This window comes from Mesoplodon bidens, assembly GCF_964165515.1.
Source record: "Mesoplodon bidens genome assembly, chromosome: 6".
In the NCBI taxonomy this organism is placed as follows: domain Eukaryota; kingdom Metazoa; phylum Chordata; class Mammalia; order Artiodactyla; family Ziphiidae; genus Mesoplodon; species Mesoplodon bidens.
In genome coordinates this window covers 80,263,537-80,284,282 of record NC_138162.1, presented here as the reverse complement: position 1 = coordinate 80,284,282, position 20,746 = coordinate 80,263,537, and the positions used below count along the sequence as shown (strand labels likewise).

The 20,746-nt window shown below is 41.4% G+C and overlaps 2 protein-coding genes across 22 annotated transcripts in view; both read left to right on the top strand.

The window, feature by feature from the left end:
- TRPM3 (transient receptor potential cation channel subfamily M member 3) overlaps positions 1 to 20,746 on the top strand; it is a gene marked incomplete at its 5' end in the record, with an annotated part of 811,488 nt that overhangs the window by 509,221 nt on the left and 281,521 nt on the right. The gene's annotated exons all lie outside the window — the stretch shown is intronic.
- On the top strand, positions 6,893 to 11,722 carry LOC308618659 (alpha-taxilin-like). The gene has a single exon (XM_081236822.1). The coding sequence runs from the start codon at positions 6,995 to 6,997 to the stop codon at positions 8,678 to 8,680; it is 1,686 nt and encodes a 561-aa protein (XP_081092948.1). The 5' UTR covers positions 6,893 to 6,994; the 3' UTR covers positions 8,681 to 11,722.

Here is a 20,746-nt window from a genome sequence, read left to right as displayed (position 1 = left end):
TCCTTGAGGGCTGTGTCATTTTGTGACATTTTGTGTTGAAAGGCATTGCTGCTCCAGGCCCATTAATATATACTGGCCATTTACCCCATCCCTAGATGGGCCCAGGTTGCTCCGCTTTCTGAGATTACTTCTTATCTGCCTCTGAGTTCCTTCCTTCTTACCCCTCTTCCTCCTTCACATTCTTCCCTGGGCTGTTTCTGATCTGCTGGGCTTTTGGAAACCACAATATGTATTACACTTGTTGGTTTAAGTAGTAAATTAGAGAAGGTGGGCCCTTGAGCACCTAATTTGCACTCCGTTGATTAGAAAGAAGTAACTTTTCAGGAAACTTTCTTAGTTTTTTTTTTTTTATCAAACATGTATTCAGCCAACAAATATTATTATGGCTTGGGACTGTGTTTTGGATGGTCAGGTTTGCCAGAAAAGCGAAGACTCTTTATATTTTTATTAATTAGTTTCAAAAATAAGCAAAAAAGAAAATATATGATAACTTCAAATCCTACATAATTCTGTGTCTCAGAGAAAACATGTTCTCCTTGCTATTCTTGAGTATACACAATGGACTCTTAATTGAACAATATTTAAACAAATTCATTTATCACGTACCTCTTATATATGAAGAACCCTGCTGTTTGCAAGCAATACAACCAAAACTGTGGCAAACTATAATAGATCCTTGCCCTAACTGTCTAGTAGTTTTAGCTAATAAACAATATTCTGTAGGTAGAGTTTACCTTAAATCACTCTTTAGTATTTTATATGCACCATTTTGCTTTTTCATTTTCTTCACGATAAATAAACAACAAAAAAAGTAAATGTCTTTCAGTTCCCTCGTTAAGGAAAAAAGTATGTTGATTCCTCATTGTGATCTCTTTCTTTTTGCCAAATTCCCCCCCCCTTTTTTTAATAGTACCCTTTTAATAGGAACACTTTTAACAGAGTACTTTAAGGGAAATTATCTTTTGGGGGAGGTGGATGAAGCCTCCATTCACACTTTACGAGGTCCAGAATGTTGGTGTAGGAGTGCCAACGTGGCACTTCCATATAATGGAGCTAATCCCCACACAAAATGTGTCAGTCATTTCACTGCGTATTAATGCCCCAGCTCTCATTTAAACAACCAGGAAAGCTCAGATCTTTGTTTTAAGTGCAAAACCCTGCTGATGCGCCAACTTTGTTCAGGCCTCCGGCACATTGTCTGTGCTTCATGACCTGGAAAAAGGACCCATTATATCTGAAAATGTTAACGTTTCAACACAGGAAAGGACAGTAAGGTACAAACCAACACGGAGTCATCTTTCCTTTGTACTGGATTTGGTTTCTGAATTCCTTCCTGGGAAAGAGTTCCGGCTGTAATTTTCCCCTGGCCAGCTACGTGGATAACATCTTCACGTCCCCCTCCACTTCCTTTCCTCTTTTACATTTACAGCAGGACACACTATGCTTGTATTACAGCCATCTTATGTGCTTGGGCAACCTCTGCCCAGACTGTAAACTGGAGGCTGGAACAAGGTTATGTCACTCTGCTATTTGTGCCATGACACCGTGAGCTCTTTCAAAAGGTTCTGTGACTTATTCTAATAACAGTCAAGCCAACAACTTTCTCTTCCCCTGAAACATCACTAGTGCAAGTCACAGGTACTTATTTATTCACTTGTTCATTCATTCATCTCGAACTCCCAGCACCTAGTATAGTGCCTGGGGCTGAAAATGTCCTCAAAAACTGAATCAACGAGTGAATGGCCTGCGTTTTGCTCATTGTAACTTCTCTGGAAGAAGGAAGAAAGCAGCTGACATGATTCTTATTCAAATAATAGGTGAAAGATTGGAAGAAGAACTGAGCTAACTGTAACTTGTCTCATGCAGATGCAATGAATTTGTGACTTGTGCAGAATTTGAAATCTGTGTCCCTCCCTTATGCTCCCCGAGATTAAAATAAGTGGCCCACAGAGTAACAAAGTAGATCTTAACCAGTTCCCATTCAGTCGTCGGCATTTATTGAATATGTACAATATCAGGCACAAAAGAAATGAGGCATCCCAGATCTTGAGTGCAGTGAGGTCAAGCATAACCACAGCTTCGCAGAGTGTGAGGGATGTTGAGATGAAGGGGCATGCCTGAACTGGAGCTGGAGCCGTGACCAACCTTGCAAGATTCTGCTTATTTGCTCCTGAAACTTCTCTCATCCTGCCTTTGCTATGTGTTATTTGCTCGCCAGTGGGGTGAATTTGGTTTCTCATTAGCTATGGACATATTGGAGAGAAGCAGGCCTTGTAAAGGAGAATTACGTAAAAATTGCTATGTGTTGCTGGCTAGATATTCAATGTGGACCCTCACATTCTATGTGACTCCTCCCCTAACCACCAAAGAACAAGAATGTCAGAACAGGGCTTCCCTGGTGGCGCAGTGGTTGAGAGTCCGCCTGCCAATGCAGGGGACACGGGTTCGTGCCCCGGTCCGGGAAGATCCCACATGCCGCGGAGCGGCTGGGCCCTTGAGCCATGGCCGCTGAGCCTGCGCATCCAGAGCCTGGGCTCCGCAAGGGGAGAGGCCAAAGCAGTGAGAGGCCCGCGAACGGCAAAAAAAAAAAGAATGTCAGAACATAAAGACTGCTTTGTGTGGCTATGGGTGTCTGCCCATGTCACCTTTCCTAATTCTACGACAAGCACAATAAATGACATTTAATAGAAACATAATTATGATGATGAACATCCTCAGCTGGTTTAAAATTTACAAATATATGCTCTCATGAACTTGCTTATAAATTGTTCTCTGGAGTCATTAATTAATAGTAACTTGGAAGTTAATAACTTAGAAACAAAACTCGCCTTCTTTTTGTTCTTCTGTGCCATTAAGTAACATTAAACCTTTGATGCTTCAAATGTTTTAACTTATCAAAGTCTAATAATTACTCACAGCTCCACATATTGCTGCTCCTCTCCTATTATAAACAACTAATTTTTTTTATTTTTAATGCTTAAATTTTATTTTCAGTTTATTTGTTGAATTTATTTCTGGATATATAATAAAATTCCTAAGTAGTTCTTTTCACAGTATATTTCAAATTCCATAAAATGTTTTACCACCATGGACACAACATCTACCATATTGCTAACCGAAGTCAAATTTTTTAACCTACCTTGTTAAGGAAAAAAAAAAGCTGAATGTTACATCTTGATAATTTTATTCATACAAAGTAAACATGCCTCCTCTTCATATTACTTGATGGTGTTTGGAGCTGCCTCAAGGGGGTTTTCTCTCTAAGGACTGACTCTGTAGTATCTGGAAATGCTTATGGGGTCATTAATGAATGTGCCCTTTGAGCTCAGTGATCAAGGGTGTTTCCTTTGGTTTTAATTTGTGTTACTATATCCACACTCATAACAATTGTGTAGGTCATTATATTATGCATTTTTACCTAATACCTGGTTACATTTTAGGTCTCCACCCTTATTTTTCTTTCTTTTTTCATGCCACTTTTATTTTAGTCTATCCTGTCCCTTGTGGAACAAGGAAGTATGTAAATAGTACTGAAACAAAGGACAGTTAAGGCAAACCAATCAGTGATTTCTGTTGAACACAAATGGGGGAAAAGTTGTCCTCTACTTCTCCCTGAGAATATCATAGAAAGTAATTTTAAAAGCTCTTTATAAACTTCAAAGACATAAGTATTCATAGAGTCTCTGGCCCAGAAGGGAAACCTCCCTTATGAAAGTAGCGTGGTTGCCTGCCTGTGAGGCCAGACACAGATTCTTCCTCTAGATTGACCCTTCTCACTCATTATCAGGCCTATGACCATGACCACAGTTTAGAGCAGAATCAGAAGCCCTGTCAGATTGTATAGTAACTTTGACTTGGAGAAAAATGAAAAGAGTGTTTGCATAAAGGTTGATCCAAGTGAACAATCCACTTATAGTGGGAAAAGACTAGAAATTCTTGCTAAAAGATATTTGTGGATACTTCCCGATTTTTTGCTATAATGTATAGAATGTGCTTTTTGAGGTAAGGTATTTAATTTGCTTCTCTTTTTAATTTTAATAACCTATTTTTATAATGCTTGTGTCCATTTTCTTCTGTTATTCCTTGTTTGTGCCCTTGAATTCCAAAGTTCGCTACTCTTTTTTTTCTTTTTACTTTCTTAATCTCTGCAAGAAATCTTTGAACCATGACCCACGCTTGTACCTTATATCATTTGATTTTCTAGAAATTTATTTCTTGACCTCCAATAAGTTTGATTTTACCTGTGTCATTAAAGTTATGATTTCCATATTGGAACTTGATTTTTTCTTTTTTGATGAATTTATTGTTAAGGGTCCTTCCACCCCTGAGATTCTCTGAAATATTTCTCCTGTCCAAGAAAAAAAAGGATAATGAGAGTTTATTCAGTGGTAGTTTTTATATTCTTTGCAGACATTTTAAAGCAATTTTCATGCTGCAGTAGTATAATTAAAACCAGCCTCTTCAGTTATACGTTTATCCAGTGATTGGTTGATTCATCCATTCATTCATATATTCTTCAAACATTAAGTGACTTATCTATGCACACAGGATGCTAAGAACTATTTCTACAGTGATAAAGCAAAGAGGGTTCCTAACCCAGAGAAGTTCACAGTCTTGTAGATATAAACATACAATTAAGCAAATGCCATAAAGTGGAATCTTTACTATGATCTAAGCATCTATAAGGTGCATTGGGGCACAAAAGAGTGTGTGATCAGTTCTCCCTGAGGTATAGGTAAGGAAAAGCTTCATAGATGAGATAATGATTCAGCTGAGTTTTTTAAAACTTTTTATTTTATATTGGAGTATAGTTGGTTAACAATGTTGTGTTAGTTTCAGGTGTACAACAAAGCGATTCAGTTACATATTTACATGTATCTATTCTTTTACAAATTTTTTTTCCCAACTAGGTTGTTCCCAACAAGGACCTACTGTATAGCATAGTTGAGTTTTGCAAGACAGTAGATTCATAAGGGGGCAGGGGAAGGGACAAAAAGCAGTTTAGACACAGCAAAATAATACAAGAAAAACCAAGGAACATGAACCAATATACGCAGTTTAGGGTTTTGGAAGTGGTTCTGTGGCTCAAGTGTGAGGTGTGAAGTGGAGACAGAGTGGAAGGTGAGGGAAGAAAGAGATGGAAGAGAGCTCAGATGATAAGAAGTTTGGACACAAATCCGTAGGCAATGAGGATCTGTTGAAGAATCTGATCAGATTGCCTGAGAGACCCTGTTTTAATAAATAAACAATAACTGTAAGATTACCTCCAGGAATGACAAGTCATCTTTTAAGGCTACAACAAAATGTGGTAACAGGTTTACACTCAGTGATGGTAGTTTGTATTATGCTCTAAAATTAAATCTTTCTTTCCCTCTTTCTTTCCCTCTTTCAATTTTGGTTGCCCTATTGCTTTCCGTTCCAGTACCACTGATGTCTCTGTCTTTGCTCTTGTCTTCCCTGCCCTGCTCCTTTCTCTGGAAGCATCAAATTTCAGGTTCTCTGAACACTTTACACAGGCACTGGCCTTGGCTCTGTTCCTTTCTCTGACTGTTTCCTACAGAGGGATAGTGCATTTATTTCTATTGTCCAAGCTGCATATTGGTAACAAGCTTGCCAGTTAGGCACACGTTTCCCAAAGCCATTTGGACCACCTTCATTCCTAGTAAGTCAGTCCAAATTCTATCAGAAGCTTCTGTTCTCCTCAGGCTGCTTTCAAATTGGTAGAAGTAGAGGAAAAAAACAAGTAAATCTTTCAAAAATATTTACTTTTAAACTTACTGGGAGCTGTTGAGTGAGAATTTGGGTTCCTTCAATACCAAAATAAAGACTGTTCTAATGAGTTGCTCAATTCGTAGCACTTGTCAGGGATCTTATTCAAGAGGGGTATCCCCAGAGCTAGAAAAGCTCCAGAAATTGGAGTGGTGCTTTATTTTGTCTTGATTTATCTCTGGTTTAATGACAACTGCCTAGACAGCTTCAGCCTTGCTGTAATTGATCAATCTGACTCTCCTTGACCTTCATAGGAGATGCTATTAATGGCCAGTGAGCTGGTGCACAGTAATAAAGAGAATTGTCTTTAGAAGCCATTGTTTAATTTTACAAACCATTAACATACTCTGAGTCTTCCCTTCACTAAATATAATCAGTTCCTTCTCCTATTTGGACATATTTACCTACAGATTATCTAACTTTTCTAGGAATTTACCTCTGGGAAAATAATTTCCTCTTCAAAACTCAGCCTAGACTTTTTGGAGCTTTTAACCCCAAGAGTTGCTGGAGCTTTCTGGAGCAACTGTTCAATATAATCAAAAACACCTTCATAAGGAATTGTTTAAAAAAATTCAGTGGATATCAGGTTTGGAACTAGACCCTCTCCCTTGTGCACCTCAGTTTTTTCACCTGTCAAAAAAAATTAGAAGGTCTGCTTAGCTCTACAATGCTCTTTGGTGTTAGGAAGTTCTTTACACTGCTCTGGCACATAGAGCACTATTGTAAGCTAGAGGAATTGGTTTTAATAAAACATAAATCTCCTGATTTAGGCATTAGTCCCTACAAATCTCATCATTGTTGTTTGTTAGTGGTAATCTGTTAATTAAAATCTGCCTAATTCAATCCAAGAATGACATACAATGAACATGTTAGACTTTTATTAATAAATGTTCAAATATCTTACTGCACACTGAACATCAGTAGTGATTAAACAGCTCTGTGGGGGGTTTTTTGTTTATTGTTTTTTGTTATTGAAAGTACTCATTGTCTCTATCTGTTCACAAATCGATTAGTACTTTTTGTGTAATAATTCATGCACATTCACTTCTGAGTCCTTTTGTCTTCTAGCATCTGGTTCTTTATTTTCTGTGACTGTATCTTATAAAAGAAATTGAGTCTCTGCCGGCAGCAGTTATCCAGGGTTTCCGGTACGAGGGCAGAGCGGGCGAAGCCGTCAGGGTGTCGGCGGTGAGGATCTGCTCCTAACCTAACATTGCAAACCACAATGAAGAACCAAGACAAAAGGAATGGGGCTGCCAAGCAATCAGGCAACACTTCCAACCCAAAAAACACCCCGGGGCAACCGGAAGCTGGACCCGAGGGAGCCCAGGGGCGGCCCAGCCAGTCGGCTCCTGCGACAGAAGCTGAAGGCTCCACCATCCAGGCTCCAGGGAAGGCTGAGGGAGCACAAGCCAAAACTGCTCAGTCTGGGGCCCTCCAGGATGTCTCTGAGGAGCTGAGCCGCCAGTTGGAAGACATCCTCAGTACATACCGTGTTGACAACAATCAGGGGGGCCCAGGCGAGGATGGGGCACAGGGTGAGCCTGCTGAACCCGAAGATGCAGAGAAGTCCTGGACCTACGCCTCGAGGAATGGGGAGCCCGAGCCAGAGACCCCAGTAGTCAATGGTGAGAAAGAGACTTCCAAGGGGGAGCCGGGCACAGACGAGAGCCGGGCAAGTGACGAGGTCGTAGACCGAGACCACCGAAGGCCACAGGAGAAGAAGAAAGCCAAGGGTCTGGGAAAGGAGATCACGTTACTGATGCAGACGTTGAACACGCTGAGTACCCCAGAGGAGAAGCTCGCGGCTCTGTGCAAGAAGTATGCTGAGCTGCTGGAGGAGCACCGGAACTCCCAGAAGCAGATGAAGCTCCTGCAGAAGAAGCAGAGCCAGCTGGTGCAGGAGAAGGACCACCTGCGTGGCGAGCACAGCAAGGCTGTCCTGGCCCGCAGCAAGCTCGAGAGCCTGTGCCGAGAGCTGCAGCGCCACAACCGCTCCCTCAAGGAAGAAGGCGTGCAGCGGGCCCGGGAGGAGGAGGAGAAACGCAAGGAGGTGACCTCGCACTTCCAGGTGACACTGAATGACATCCAGCTGCAGATGGAACAGCACAATGAGCGCAATTCCAAGCTGTGCCAGGAGAATGTGGAGCTGGCTGAGAGGCTTAAGAAGCTGATTGAGCAGTACGAGCTACGGGAGGAGCACATTGACAAAGTCTTCAAACACAAGGACCTACAGCAGCAGCTGGTGGATGCCAAGCTCCAGCAGGCCCAGGAGATGCTGAAGGAGGCAGAGGAGAGGCACCAGCGGGAGAAGGATTTTCTCCTCAAAGAGGCTGTGGAGTCCCAGAGGATGTGCGAGCTGATGAAGCAGCAGGAGACCCACCTGAAACAGCAGCTTGCCCTATACACGGAGAAGTTTGAAGAGTTCCAGAACACTCTTTCCAAAAGCAGTGAGGTGTTCACCACATTCAAACAGGAGATGGAAAAGATGACTAAGAAGATCAAGAAGCTGGAAAAAGAAACCACCATGTACCGGTCCCGGTGGGAGAGCAGCAACAAGGCCTTGCTTGAGATGGCCGAGGAGAAAACACTCCGGAACAAAGAGCTGGAGGGCCTGCAGGTGAAAATACAGCGGCTGGAGAAGCTGTGTCGGGCACTGCAGTCAGAGCGCAATGACCTGAACAAGAGGGTGCAGGACCTAAGTGCTGGAGGCCAGGCTCCCCTCACTGACAGCGGCCCTGAGCGAAGGCCAGAGGCTGCCAATACCTCCAAGGAACAGGGTGGCGAGGGGCCCAGGGTCCAAGCACCTAGCTCCCCAAGGGTCACAGAAGCTCCTTGCTGCCCCGGAGCACCGAGCATGGAAGCATCAGGCCAAACTGGGCCCCAGGAACCCGCCTCCATCACTGCCTAGGGAGCTGGGAAGGGAGCGAGCAGCCCAGCCAGGCCTGGCCCATGTGAGGCTCCCGCCGCTGAGGCCCAGGGTGCTGTGACCTGGCTGCCATCTGACTCTTTGCAGTTTTGGATTTTGTGGGTCAGTTTTAAGTACATATGGCATATGTGCAAGGCCTCATACATTTATATCTGTAAGTGTAAAACGGGCTTGCATCGGAGGTGGGGGTGTGTACAGATGAAGTCAGTGGCTCTTCTGTGAGCTGAAGAGTCTTAAAGCGGAGTTGTCGTCTGTGGCTGCCGTCACAGTAAGCTGGCAGGAGAAGTGATGTGAGCGTTTCCCTGCCCAATTTGAGGCTCAGCCCCTCCCTCCCTGCTACCTTCAGGGCTCATGACAGGTGACACACCCAGGCCATGACTGTGTTCTCCTGTTAGCAGGACTTGGGCAGCTCTGGCTCTCCTAGCTCTCCTGGAAGCTCCTTTGCTTCTCTTAACCCGGAAAAGGGGTCGCCAGGCAGAGCATTGACAAGGCACTCAGAGCCAGCCATCAGACTGCTTCCCTACCTAGGACAAGGGACCTGGAGCATGTTCTGTGCGGGATGATGTGCTGGTAGGGAGCCCCTCAGCTTACCCTGCGCTCCGGTAGTGCCAGGACCAGGCCAATGATGCTTCGCAGTAGCCTTATCATTCACAGGTGCCTCTCTAGCCTGCACAAATGATTGACAAGAGATCACCAAAAGGATTCTTTCTGAAGGTTTTTGGGTTTTGTTCTGTCTGCATTGTTTTTGTTCGGTTTTGCACATGACCATGTTTGTTTTGAGGATCTTCTGAGGAAGAAGGGGTGCTATGGTGGTGGTGCCTGGGTTCCTGGCCTCCAGTGCCCCACCCCCTCACCACCCCACCTGGCACCTCTGCCATGTTGGTGCTCAGGTTTCCTGCTTGATGAAGTCAGATTGTTTGTTTATAGTGAGAGAAAGGAAAGGGCTTCTGATGGCTTTGTCACAAGCTTACAATCCTGGGAGGCCACTGCTGATGCCACCACCACTGTCTCCATGCAGCAGTTGCTGGCCCCCAGGTCCAACTGTCCCTTTGGCTTCATGAGTCTGTTTCTGCTTCCTGCACCCACACCACCAATGTGCATTCTTTTGAGGTTTGCCATGATTTTGTTGCCCAAGTAGTAAGAGCTGTGATGTGTCCCCCTTGACATCCCACTTCTTCCTGTGTGGGAGCCCCCAGCTCTTGTCCGACAGCTAATGGATAAGAATGAGACTCAGCCATTGACTGAGCCCCAGAACTTCACAGAATGGCTGCAGATAGTTGTGTCTGTTTTCCTCTCTACCCCCTCTCCCACCCCTCATACATGCTACTCTATACTCTGAAAGTCCTGCTGGTGGCAAACTTGCCAGTGTATTAGTCAATCTTTGTACAGAACAATGTTCTGGAACAGCAGAATGAGTCTTGGGTCAGGAAGCAGGGCTATGCTGCGTTTGGAGTCCTATAACCCCATCTCCAGCTGGGCCTCAGCTTCAGTGTAGCTGAGGGAGCCACAGACCAAGATGGATCGGAGGGTTGAGTTTTTGCTTCTTGCTGTATTTTCTTGAAGTTAATTCATTATCTTATAAGTCACTTCATCTTCCACAAATAGCCCGCTCTTTTCAGCCCTTAACTTAAATCCCTCAGATAATTAGGTTCATGAAGAGTGTTAAGTACTCCTGAATTGTGTTAGGACTTAGACCAGAGATGGCAAGTGAATGGCACAGCATTTCCCCTCTTCCCCCCATGGTAGGTACCACTAATCTGCTTTGGAGTATTTCCTGCTAAATCCCTGGTATATCCTCATTTCTCAAGATTCCCCCCAGCAACCAGTATGAGGTTGAGACCTATTTGCCATCCCTGGCTGAGATACTACTCTGCTGAGGAACATAAGAGCTGCCAACCCCATACGGGGTTTGCTGAGCTAAGGAAGTACAGAGAAGAGACAAGTTTCTGCCTGCCCCCTTCAAAATGAGCAGGAAGGCCTGCAGTGACCCGCATGATTGCCTACCCCATCTCAGCTACCTCTTAAAGCCCATAGTGTTGGTGGGGAGGGGACTGTTGGAGCCCAGTGTGGTGTGGGAAATTATAGCCCTCAGAAACCAAGTCTAGCTGCTGAGGATCTACAGTGAGCAAGGCGGCCCCAGCTGTGCAGGGTAGGACCTCTGCTCTCACCTCCAGCCGCCTGTCTCTAGGCATCTAGGCTAGGCTATAATTGGGGATCCCATTCTTCTGTTCATTGACCAAATCTTAACCGATCACTACAGCTGCTCTGCTTGCTCTGCTTTCCAAAGTCAGCCCAGGTTTCTGGGTGCTGCCCACACTGGCCAGGGTCCTGGGCCAGATGAAGAGGTGGCCTATCCATGAGTGAAGACCAGTTCCTTCCTCCCTGGGGCAGGTCTCATGCCCATGACCTCAGTTTTAGGACCAAGAGCTGTGTTGGTTTCTTAGATTGCTAGCTTTTCCTCCAGGGGACCACAGCAGATGAGGCTCTGCTGACAGTAACTTGTGCTCAGGGTCTTGTCCAGCTGAGAGCTTCATGTACACCAGATTCTGAGGGGTGTCAGCAGCACTTTTAAAAAAATTTGTTTTCCGTGAGGTTTTTGGACCATGGGCTGCGCTCAGGCACTTTCTATAAGAGAATGTTACGTCTGTAAAAATGGTTTTTTCCCCTCCTCCACCCCCACCCTGGTGGCCCTTCAGAGGGCTGACCAAAAGGCCAGTGGAGCTGCCCTGGTGTCTATGGGGGAGGGCCGAGGCCGGCTGAGTTGGTTCTCCAGCTGCTGCTCCAGCCCTCCCACCTTGCACAGCACAGAGGAAGTCATCCTAGGGGACATGCAGGCACCCGCCTGGGGGAAGGGTGCTGCCTTCTGTCCCTGTAACTGCTTCCCTTATGGCCCAGCCTGGCTGTCCAGATTTGTTTGAAGCTGTGCTGACAGCTTTTTTTGTCTCTGTTTGGTATTCACAACAGCCAGGGACTTGATTTTGATGTATTTTAAAACCACATTAAATAAAGAGTCTGTTGCCTTAACTTTTAAAAAAATAAATAAATAAAATAAAATAAATTGAAGCTATGGCAGCTATCTAATCAGTGTAATCAGTATGTGTAGCTGAAGTAGGAAATTCATCCAGACCCCGGTATATTGTGAAGGGTTTTAGCCTTTGAGTGATCAATTTAGCTAAATAAATTTGTAAGATTAAATCACCACTTTCCACTAGGCTATAGAACTATCCTGTGTAGCCTACTCCAGCAAGGCATGACAAGCAGATAGAAGTGCACATCCCTAAAATTTGCCACTGTGCAGACACCTTACACAGCAAAAACATTGTAGTGTGGTAAATTCATTGAAAATGGGGAGTTTTTCCCAAAAGTATAGAGGTAAGCACAAAACAAAAGATAACACTCTAAACCTTTTTTTTAACTAAATCTTTTTTTTCAGTTTTATTGAGAAATAATTGATTGACATACATCACAGTATAAATTTAAGGCATACAGCATAATGGTTTGATTTACATATATTATGAAATGATAACCACAATAGGTTCAGCTAACATCCATCTTCTGATACAGTTAAAATAAAAAGAAAAGATAAAAGAAAAAAAGGAAAAAAATTTTCTCTGGGATGAGAACTCTTAGAATTCAGGATAAAAACTTTCTTATGTATCATCGAGGTGAGTTAGCTATAGTCATCTTGTTGTATATTACATCCATAGTATTTAATTATCTTATAACTGGAAGTTTGTACTTTTTGAACCCTAAACCTTTTTATGAAACGCTGCTGTGCTAATCTCTATCTCTTTTTATGGGTATTGACCTTCATCTCATCTTTCTCTCCAAAAGTATTCTTAATCTCTAATTATCTTTCTTGTGACTCATCAATTATAATTTTTTTAGTTTCTTTTTGATCATTTAGGCCACCTGCTGTCTGACCCATTTGACCAGTAATGCATTTTATAAGAGGGGATGTTTTCCCTATGTGATGAAATTTCACCAGAGCCACTCTCCGGATAATCCCCTCATTCTTCACTTAGGGTTATCTAATACTTTTGCTGTCTCTACTCAAATTTGCTATCTCTTCCAGATGTGTTTCTTATAAGATGATCCCTTTTAGTTTCTGGGGCATTTTGAGGGCTAGTCTATGGTCTGTCTCTTTTTGTAAGGTATAAATATTATTTAAGTTTCTAAGTTTCTTCTCTGGCTTTAAAGTATATCCTCAGTGCACATTCCCCCAAAATAGCTTGTAGTGTGGTAAATTCATTGAAAATGGTGAGTTTTTCCTAAAAATATAGAGGTTAGCACAATTTAAATATACACAGAAGCATAGAAAGGATTATACTATACTCAATAAGCCCCTATTTATCCATCACCCAGCTTCAGTCTTACCAATTCATGGCCAATCTTGCTTCAATGACTCCACCACCCACTTTCTCCTTTCCTAATATTATTTTGAAACTATCCTAGACATATTTTATCCACAAATACAGTGTTTTTAAAAAATATATAAAATATATATTAGAATATATATAACACATATGTTATATAAAAATACATATTAGAATATATAACATATAGCACATGTCATATGTATGATATATACAACATGTATATAATACATACATAATATTAAGTAGAAAATTGCCTAAAAAATTCTGGGAATTTTCTGTAACCCATTTTTCTATATAAACACTGGGAGTTATCATAAGTCATCTCTAATTGATAAGCTTGTAGTATTAGATCATTCTAATTAAAATATCAGATGTGAAAGAGAAGAAAAATTAGAATTCCATCCAGATATTAATTATGTAGTTTCATTTCAAATAGCTTGGGCAGTTAATATGTTCCTCTAGATTTTCCGTGGCACATAAGCTATTTAGTAGATAGAGGGGCCTATTCAGAGTGGGCCAGGTGGTCCTGCCCAGTTGTAGAAAATATTACGGATTTTAAAAACCTTTTGCAGAGTTAATAAGCATTAAACATAGGAACAAAATTCAAAGTGGTGTACACTTCAGAATTCCATAAAGAACAAAATGCAGCACTGGATCTCTGCAAAGCTCACATCTGCCTGTGTTTGGACTGGCATACAGAATTGTCATAATACTACTAATGTTTATATAGCACCTGACACTTTAATATCTCATCTGATGTTCAGTTCACCTTAGAGCTGGGGACTCTTATCATCTTCCCTGGGCTCCATGAGGAAATAAAGGCTCTGAAAAGATGAGGCTCTCTCCAAGGCCTGGCCCTAGCACCCAGTAGAGGCAGCACTCAAACTGATGTTGTCTGTGACTCTAAAACCTGTGCTCTTTTCCTCATTTAGGATTCTCATGGGTCCTGTTAAACCGGTGTAGCCCTGAGATATAAGCTTCTCGAAGATATAGACCCTCAAGAAGGTCTGTTGTAGGAAGTAGTATTGACATGATGTTACTAACATTTATGTAGCAAAATGTCAAGTACTCTTACTTAAATGTTAGTAATGTTATCACAATTCTATATGACGGCCCAAACAGATATAGGTCAGGGCCCTGGAGAGGCCTAATACCACATTTTCTATTCTTTACAGAATTCTCAAGTGCACCTAGCTTTGTGTTTTATTCTCATGTTCAACGTTTTCTTGGTCAATACTATATAACCGAGTTCCTAAAATGGTGTGTGGTACATGGTAGGTGCACAAGGAACATTTGTTGAATAAATAAATGGATGAAAAGTGATGACAGTATCCCTGGCTCTTGTACCAAAGGCACAGACCTTGATTTATAGAGAGATATTCCATGAGTTGCAAACACTGAATATAGCAAACCAAAGCGGTGCAGTCCCAGGAAGCCCAGTTGATGTCCCGTGGTCCCCCTTGCCCAGGTATCCATTCGCCCCATAGCCCAGGGCAGAGCTCAGCTGGGTCCTAAGCTTGGCTGCTCCTAGCTGACAGTGTCACTGGACAGCGCCACTGAAAGTGTTCCCTTTCGTTTGTTTAACAGTTACCAAAGTGCCTTCACATACATGGCGTCTAAGCCTCAAAACAACTCTGCAAGGAAAATCCCGGGCCCCTGCACCTTATCAAGCTCCTTGGTCTCTAAACTCCTTTCCCATTCTGGTGCTGTGATTCTGAAGAACTACTCTTTCTTCACTTGTAAATTAGAGACACGTGCTTATCTATCATGAAGCTACTTCCCAACTTTTAAGCTATTGTAAAGCAAAGTAGACTTTTTCTGTGGTAATTTTCTGCATATCTTATTTTTTATTTTGGTTTTGGATCATATTCCTGATTGACGTGTGTGTGTGCTCTAAAGCTCTACATCATAGTTAGATGACTGTTAGCGTGCAAACATAGACATGCATCCACTTCATTTGCACATGATACCATACAAGAAAACTTACATCTTTGTAGCTCAACAAGGAGTACATATCAGTGTTGAAATGTGGTGGGATGGCTTATGAACACTTTTTCATTCTGTCTGCTGTATGTGTTCTCCTCTACCTGTTCCAAACAAGATTCCCAAGTTCTTGGACAGCCATGACCCAATTTTCCCTCCAATATAGTGCTGTTTCCTATATGTGAGATAAAGCCTTACACACATTATAACTTCTGGTATTTTCCAGTAGAAAAAAAATTGTGCTTACCTTGTCATATTTTTCAGCTTCTTTTAAAATAACTGAGAGGCTTAGAATGCTTTGCATAAGACTTCTTTCATATCCCAGGCCTTTTGGGGAGAAAAAAGAAAGAATCCTTTGATGTAAATCTTTTTTGATGTAATCCTTTTCTAATATTAATCTTATTCACTGTGTGTCAGTCTTTAATTACCATTAGCCCTTTAATCTGACCACGTGTGGGATTTGGGGTGGTGCTGGTGGCTTTGCTAGCACAGTAATGTGACTCCAGCTACATGAATTACTTGTCCCTTTTCAGTAAATAAGCTTATAGGGCCCTAACTGTTGCACGTCTAAGAGGTGTACTTTTAATCCCAAAGTTATCAAGGTACAACTAAAAATATCCATAATATACCATAAGCTGCTGGTGGTCACCATGGGGCATCTTGATATTTATGCTGTGCTATTATTATTTGTATTAGTCATATCATTATAACTTATATTTCTCTGGTACCTTACCATTTATAAAAGAGCTTCCTGTACAGGACACATTCATATTCTTTATTCATTTGACCCTAACAAAAACCCTGTGATGCAAACAGGGATCCCTTTTTATGGATGAGAAAATTTGGGCTAGGAAAGTTGACCAAGGTTCCTTGTGACAAAGCCAGCTCTTTGACAAGCCGCTGGTATGGTCTAAGTGACTTCAGCAAGCAAATATCGACGGTATGGTTATGCAGCCCTTCCAATTTGGAGGACCTATGGGGAGTAGTTTCATTAGCAAATGTGTTACTGCTATCCCAGGCAATATCTGCATCAACATATTGTAATAGCGATCTGGTAAAGGAGACTGTCCTTTGGGGAAATAGATCATCAGTGTTGCCTCTTTTTCAGAATATGTTGTGCAGAGATGGTGCTTTGTGTTTGTTTAAAATGCCATCTCATGTTGCAGCATACTAATAACCTTGTAAGTAGTTGCAGTGGGTGGTATTTTCTCAATTTTATTTATTAACATATATAGTCATGTAATTAAGTGACTTTTCTAGATATGTGAAGGTAACATCAGAACAAGAAAACTATAGTATTCTTTTTCGTTTGAGTTATTTTTTTTTCAAATTTTATTGAAGTATAGTTGATTTACAGTGTGTTAATTTCTGCTGTACAGCAAAGTGATTCAGTTATACATGTATATATTCGTTTTCATATTCTTTTCCATTGTGATTTATCATGGAATTTTTTTTGGGTGGGGGAGGTTCACGGGCCTCTCACTGTTGTGGCCTCTCCCGTTGCGGAGCACAGGCTCCGGACATTCAGGCTCAGTGGCCACGGCTCACGGGCCCAGCCGCTCCGCGGCATGTGGGATCTTCCCGGACCAGGGCACGAACCTGCGTCCCCTGCATCGGCACGTGGACTCTCAACCACTGCGCCACCAGGGAAGCCCTATCATGGAATATTGAATATAGTTCCCTATGCTATAAAGTAGGACCTTGTTGTTTATCCATCCTATATATAATAGTTTGCATCTGCTAATTCCAAACTGCCAATCCTTCCCTCCCCCACCCCTCTCCCCCTTGGCAACCACAAGTCTGTTCTCTATATCTGGGAGTCTGTTTCTGTTTCATAGATATGTTCATTTGTATTGTATTTTAGATTCCACATATAAGTGATATCATATGGTATTTGTCTTTCTCTTTCTACTTACTTCGCTTATTATGATAATCTCTAGGTTCACCTGTGTTGCTGTAAATGGCATTATTTCATTCTTTTAATGGCTGAGTAATAGTCCATTGTATATATGTACCACATCTTCTTTATTCATTCATCTGTCAGTGGACATTTAGGATATTTCCATGTCTTGGCTATTGTAAATAGTGCTGCTATGACCATAGGGGCGTGTGTATCTTTTTTGAATTATAGTTTTGTCTGGATATATGCCAGGAGTGGGATTGCTGGATCAAATGGCAACTCTATTTTTAGTTTTTTGAGGAACCTCCATACTGTTTTCCATAGTGGCTGCACAAATTCACATTCCCACTAACAGTGTAGGAGGGTTCCCTTGTCTTCTTTTTCTGTTCCACCACACACTATGGTTGGAATGACAATTACCAGTTTTAACCACTTACATCTTGGTATTGACTAAGAGTTAGAAGAGTCTCTTTAATTGGAAACCCTTGACCTACATGCAGAAATAGATTCCCTAAGTTTAACAGATCCCTTGAATAGATTCCCATCCATGAACATGATAGTTTTTCATAAATGTTTACAGATAGGCTAATTTTTTGATCCCTTTTTTGAGGCCAAATAGGCCAATACAAAGCTTGAATCTAAAGAAGAAGGAACAGTGTATTAATTTGGGATTTTTTTTTTCATTTCAAAAGCATAAAGGATTGAAGTAACCAGAATTGAATTGAACCATAGAATTTCTTTCAAGATAATTATTTAAAAAATAAAAAATGGCACAGTCTCAGTAATAGCTAAGACTATTCCCCAGAAATTAATCAAATATCAGAAATTGGCTTTATCTTTAATCTCAAAATTCAAAGCCTAACCCCATTAATGTAAAGGAAGAAAAGTGAATTACCCTATTTCTAGATATTTCCACTGATTTATAGATGCCTAGCTTAATGTCTGACAATAATAGTGGCTTCTTTCTCTGAAAGTTATTAAATATTATTAATTCATTTTGCTTTTTATAGTGTATACTACCCTGTTGGCTAAAAAAGTAAATTCTCTACTCCCATGAAAAATTAATTTCTAAATATAGTCTTTCAAAGTTTAAGGCACAAGATGTTAAAATAGTGTGGGTAATACATTCTGAAAATAAAGAATCCTCTCACATCTTGCTTTTTTCCCCCCCTCTTCCTTTATAAATAAATTCCCCCAAAGAAGGATTAAAGTTATCATCTAGATGTCCACTTTATTATGAAATGCTATGAAGGCTAGGAGAAACATGCAGTCCATAACAATTTCTTAGAATCAAGCTTCCATATATAATTAAATGAAACTTCAGAATATGATGAGAGCATGGAACTCAAGGTGAAAAAGGCTTATGGTAGGGTGTGACTTTGCTAGCCCTCTGACCTTGGACAAGCCTTTGGAACTCAGCCTGAGTTCTCTTATCTGGGATGTGGGGACAAAAATGCCTGCCTCATGGAGTTGTCATTAGCATTAAATGAAATAGTGCCTAAGAGACTGCCTAACACAGGGGCTTGTAATAGATAATACAGGTTTGTTTTAATAACGACCCTGGGGGAGATGGAAGGATAACTAACAATCCAACCTCCTACTCAAGTTTTGTTGTAGTTGTTCATTTAATTCTTATTACATAATTTTATTACATAGCTTAAAAAATAAAATAGAACTACAAGATCTTTAACCCAGAAACTGAGTCCCTTTCCCACTCCACATTCGTGCTTCCCATTCACTTTCCACTCTTTTAGCATCTTTTCCTGATATTTATCTTCATTTGTAAATAACATGCTTATATGTCTGCATTTTTTATTTTTCATAGTAGATATTTTTACCCTGAAAGATAGGATTTAGCTATTTTACTCTCCTTCCCCAACATACACTTCCTCTTCCCCCTTACTCCCAAAAGACCATTGATAAATTTTTTTTCAATCCATATTCAGTGTTTTTTATGAATATGCAAACTTTGTTCACTGCAGAGACAAGCAAGATTATTAAACCTCGTTTCCTGAACAGTATTTAAGGTTATCTGTGTTTGTTTGTTTCTGTTGTTGTTTTCATATGTGTGATTTTCTTTGTACTTCTAGCCAGGTTCTCCAGTACCCTCAGCAGCTTTGTAAAATGTCTGGATCCAGTTTTCTCCATCTGTCCTTCTGCCCTAGTCTGGAGTGGTTGGTCCTGTGTGTGCTGTGTAGCTGTCTTGTCAACCTGGCCCTTGGTTTTTCCATCCTCCTCTCACTTCACTCTGCTCCTATCCCATGTTTGGTTCCCTGTTTCTTGCATACCATGTTTCCTCATATTTATGGAGCATATTTTCCAGTAGTTTTCTAAGAAAGGGTGCGCATAGCACATTAAAATTTGAGATAGTTTAGATCCTAAAATTCCTTTATTCTGTTCTTACACTTGATTAAGAATTACTTTCGCTCACAATTTTGAGGTAACCCCCACTGCTTTCTAGATTTCAGACTCTTGATCTTATTTATGAAACCCATTTTCCCCTGTCTGGAGGCTTATAGAACCTTCTCTTTTTCTCAGTCTTTGGAAACTCTATAATGTTATACTATGGTGTAGGTCCATCTTTATTCACAGTGGCTCCTTCAGTTTGGAAATTTATGTTCTGCAATTCTGGAAGCTTTTCTTATATTGATCTTTGATAATTTTTTCCTTTGGTGTTCTCTATTCTCTTTTTTCTGCAAACCTTCACTACTGATTCTCTGGTCTTATTTTTTTCTCCTGTTTTCTCTTTGTTCTGTTTACTAAGAAATAACGTTACCTTTATCTTCCAGCACTTCTATTTAGGGTTTTTTTTAAGGTTTTTTGTCATATCTTTAGCTTCTAATAATCCCTTGATGTTTTTGAAATGCCCTTTGTTATAATCTCTCTCCTTTCACGCATGGGGCTTCTTTATCTCTCTGAGACTATTGTTTATACCCATTCCCCTTGTTCTCAGCACTGTTTCCTTTGTTGATTTCGATGGTCTCTGTCTTTCATATTAGAGGCTTTCTTCAAGTCCTGGTAACCCTTGGCTGTTATTATATTTAACACTGAGGCACTAAAATGCAAATTGGAAATTATTTGTACTGAGGTGGGATTTTTTTGACTGATGGCCTTTTCAGTGGGTACCCAATATTTTGTTGGGAGAGCCCCCCCCCCATATCAAGATCATTAGGTCTCTGTTTGGTGCTCTTTAGTATTTGCAAAGGAAAGTCCTCCAATGTCCTGCCTAAAAGTGGGTACAGAATGGAGTAAGAGTGATCAGGAAGGGTGGTGAGGATATTCAGCCAGTCTGCCCATGTGTAGCTGAGAGAGGTAAGGAACTTCTGGGATCTCACTGGTCTGTTTGTAGACTTTCACTCAATATTTTTGTTTTCAGTCTGGTGCCTCATGCCTTGTTTCAGCTCTGCCCCAGAACCCAATCCTCTGAGGTTCAACTTCTCAAAAGAGTAAACCTCTGGTCTTCTGCCTGGGTGGGACAGGGGCAGTTTCCTGGCTCTGTGGAGTGGAGGAGGAACTTTGGGTCCTTCTTTTAAATATTTTCAACCAATTATCCCTGTGGGCTTGGCCTCACAACCCCACCCACATCCCAGCCTTCAAAAATACCCCAATGTCTCTATTTCTAAACCTGTTTGAGGTTCAGCAGAATGAATCAGCTTCTTTGTTGTTGACTTATGCCACCCTTTCCAGTCCCTTAGCTTGGAAGAGTCCTTCGTCAGCTAAATCAGTTACCACTCATCTACTTTGAAGCTTCCAAAAATATTGTTGACATCCTTCATGTGTTCCCAG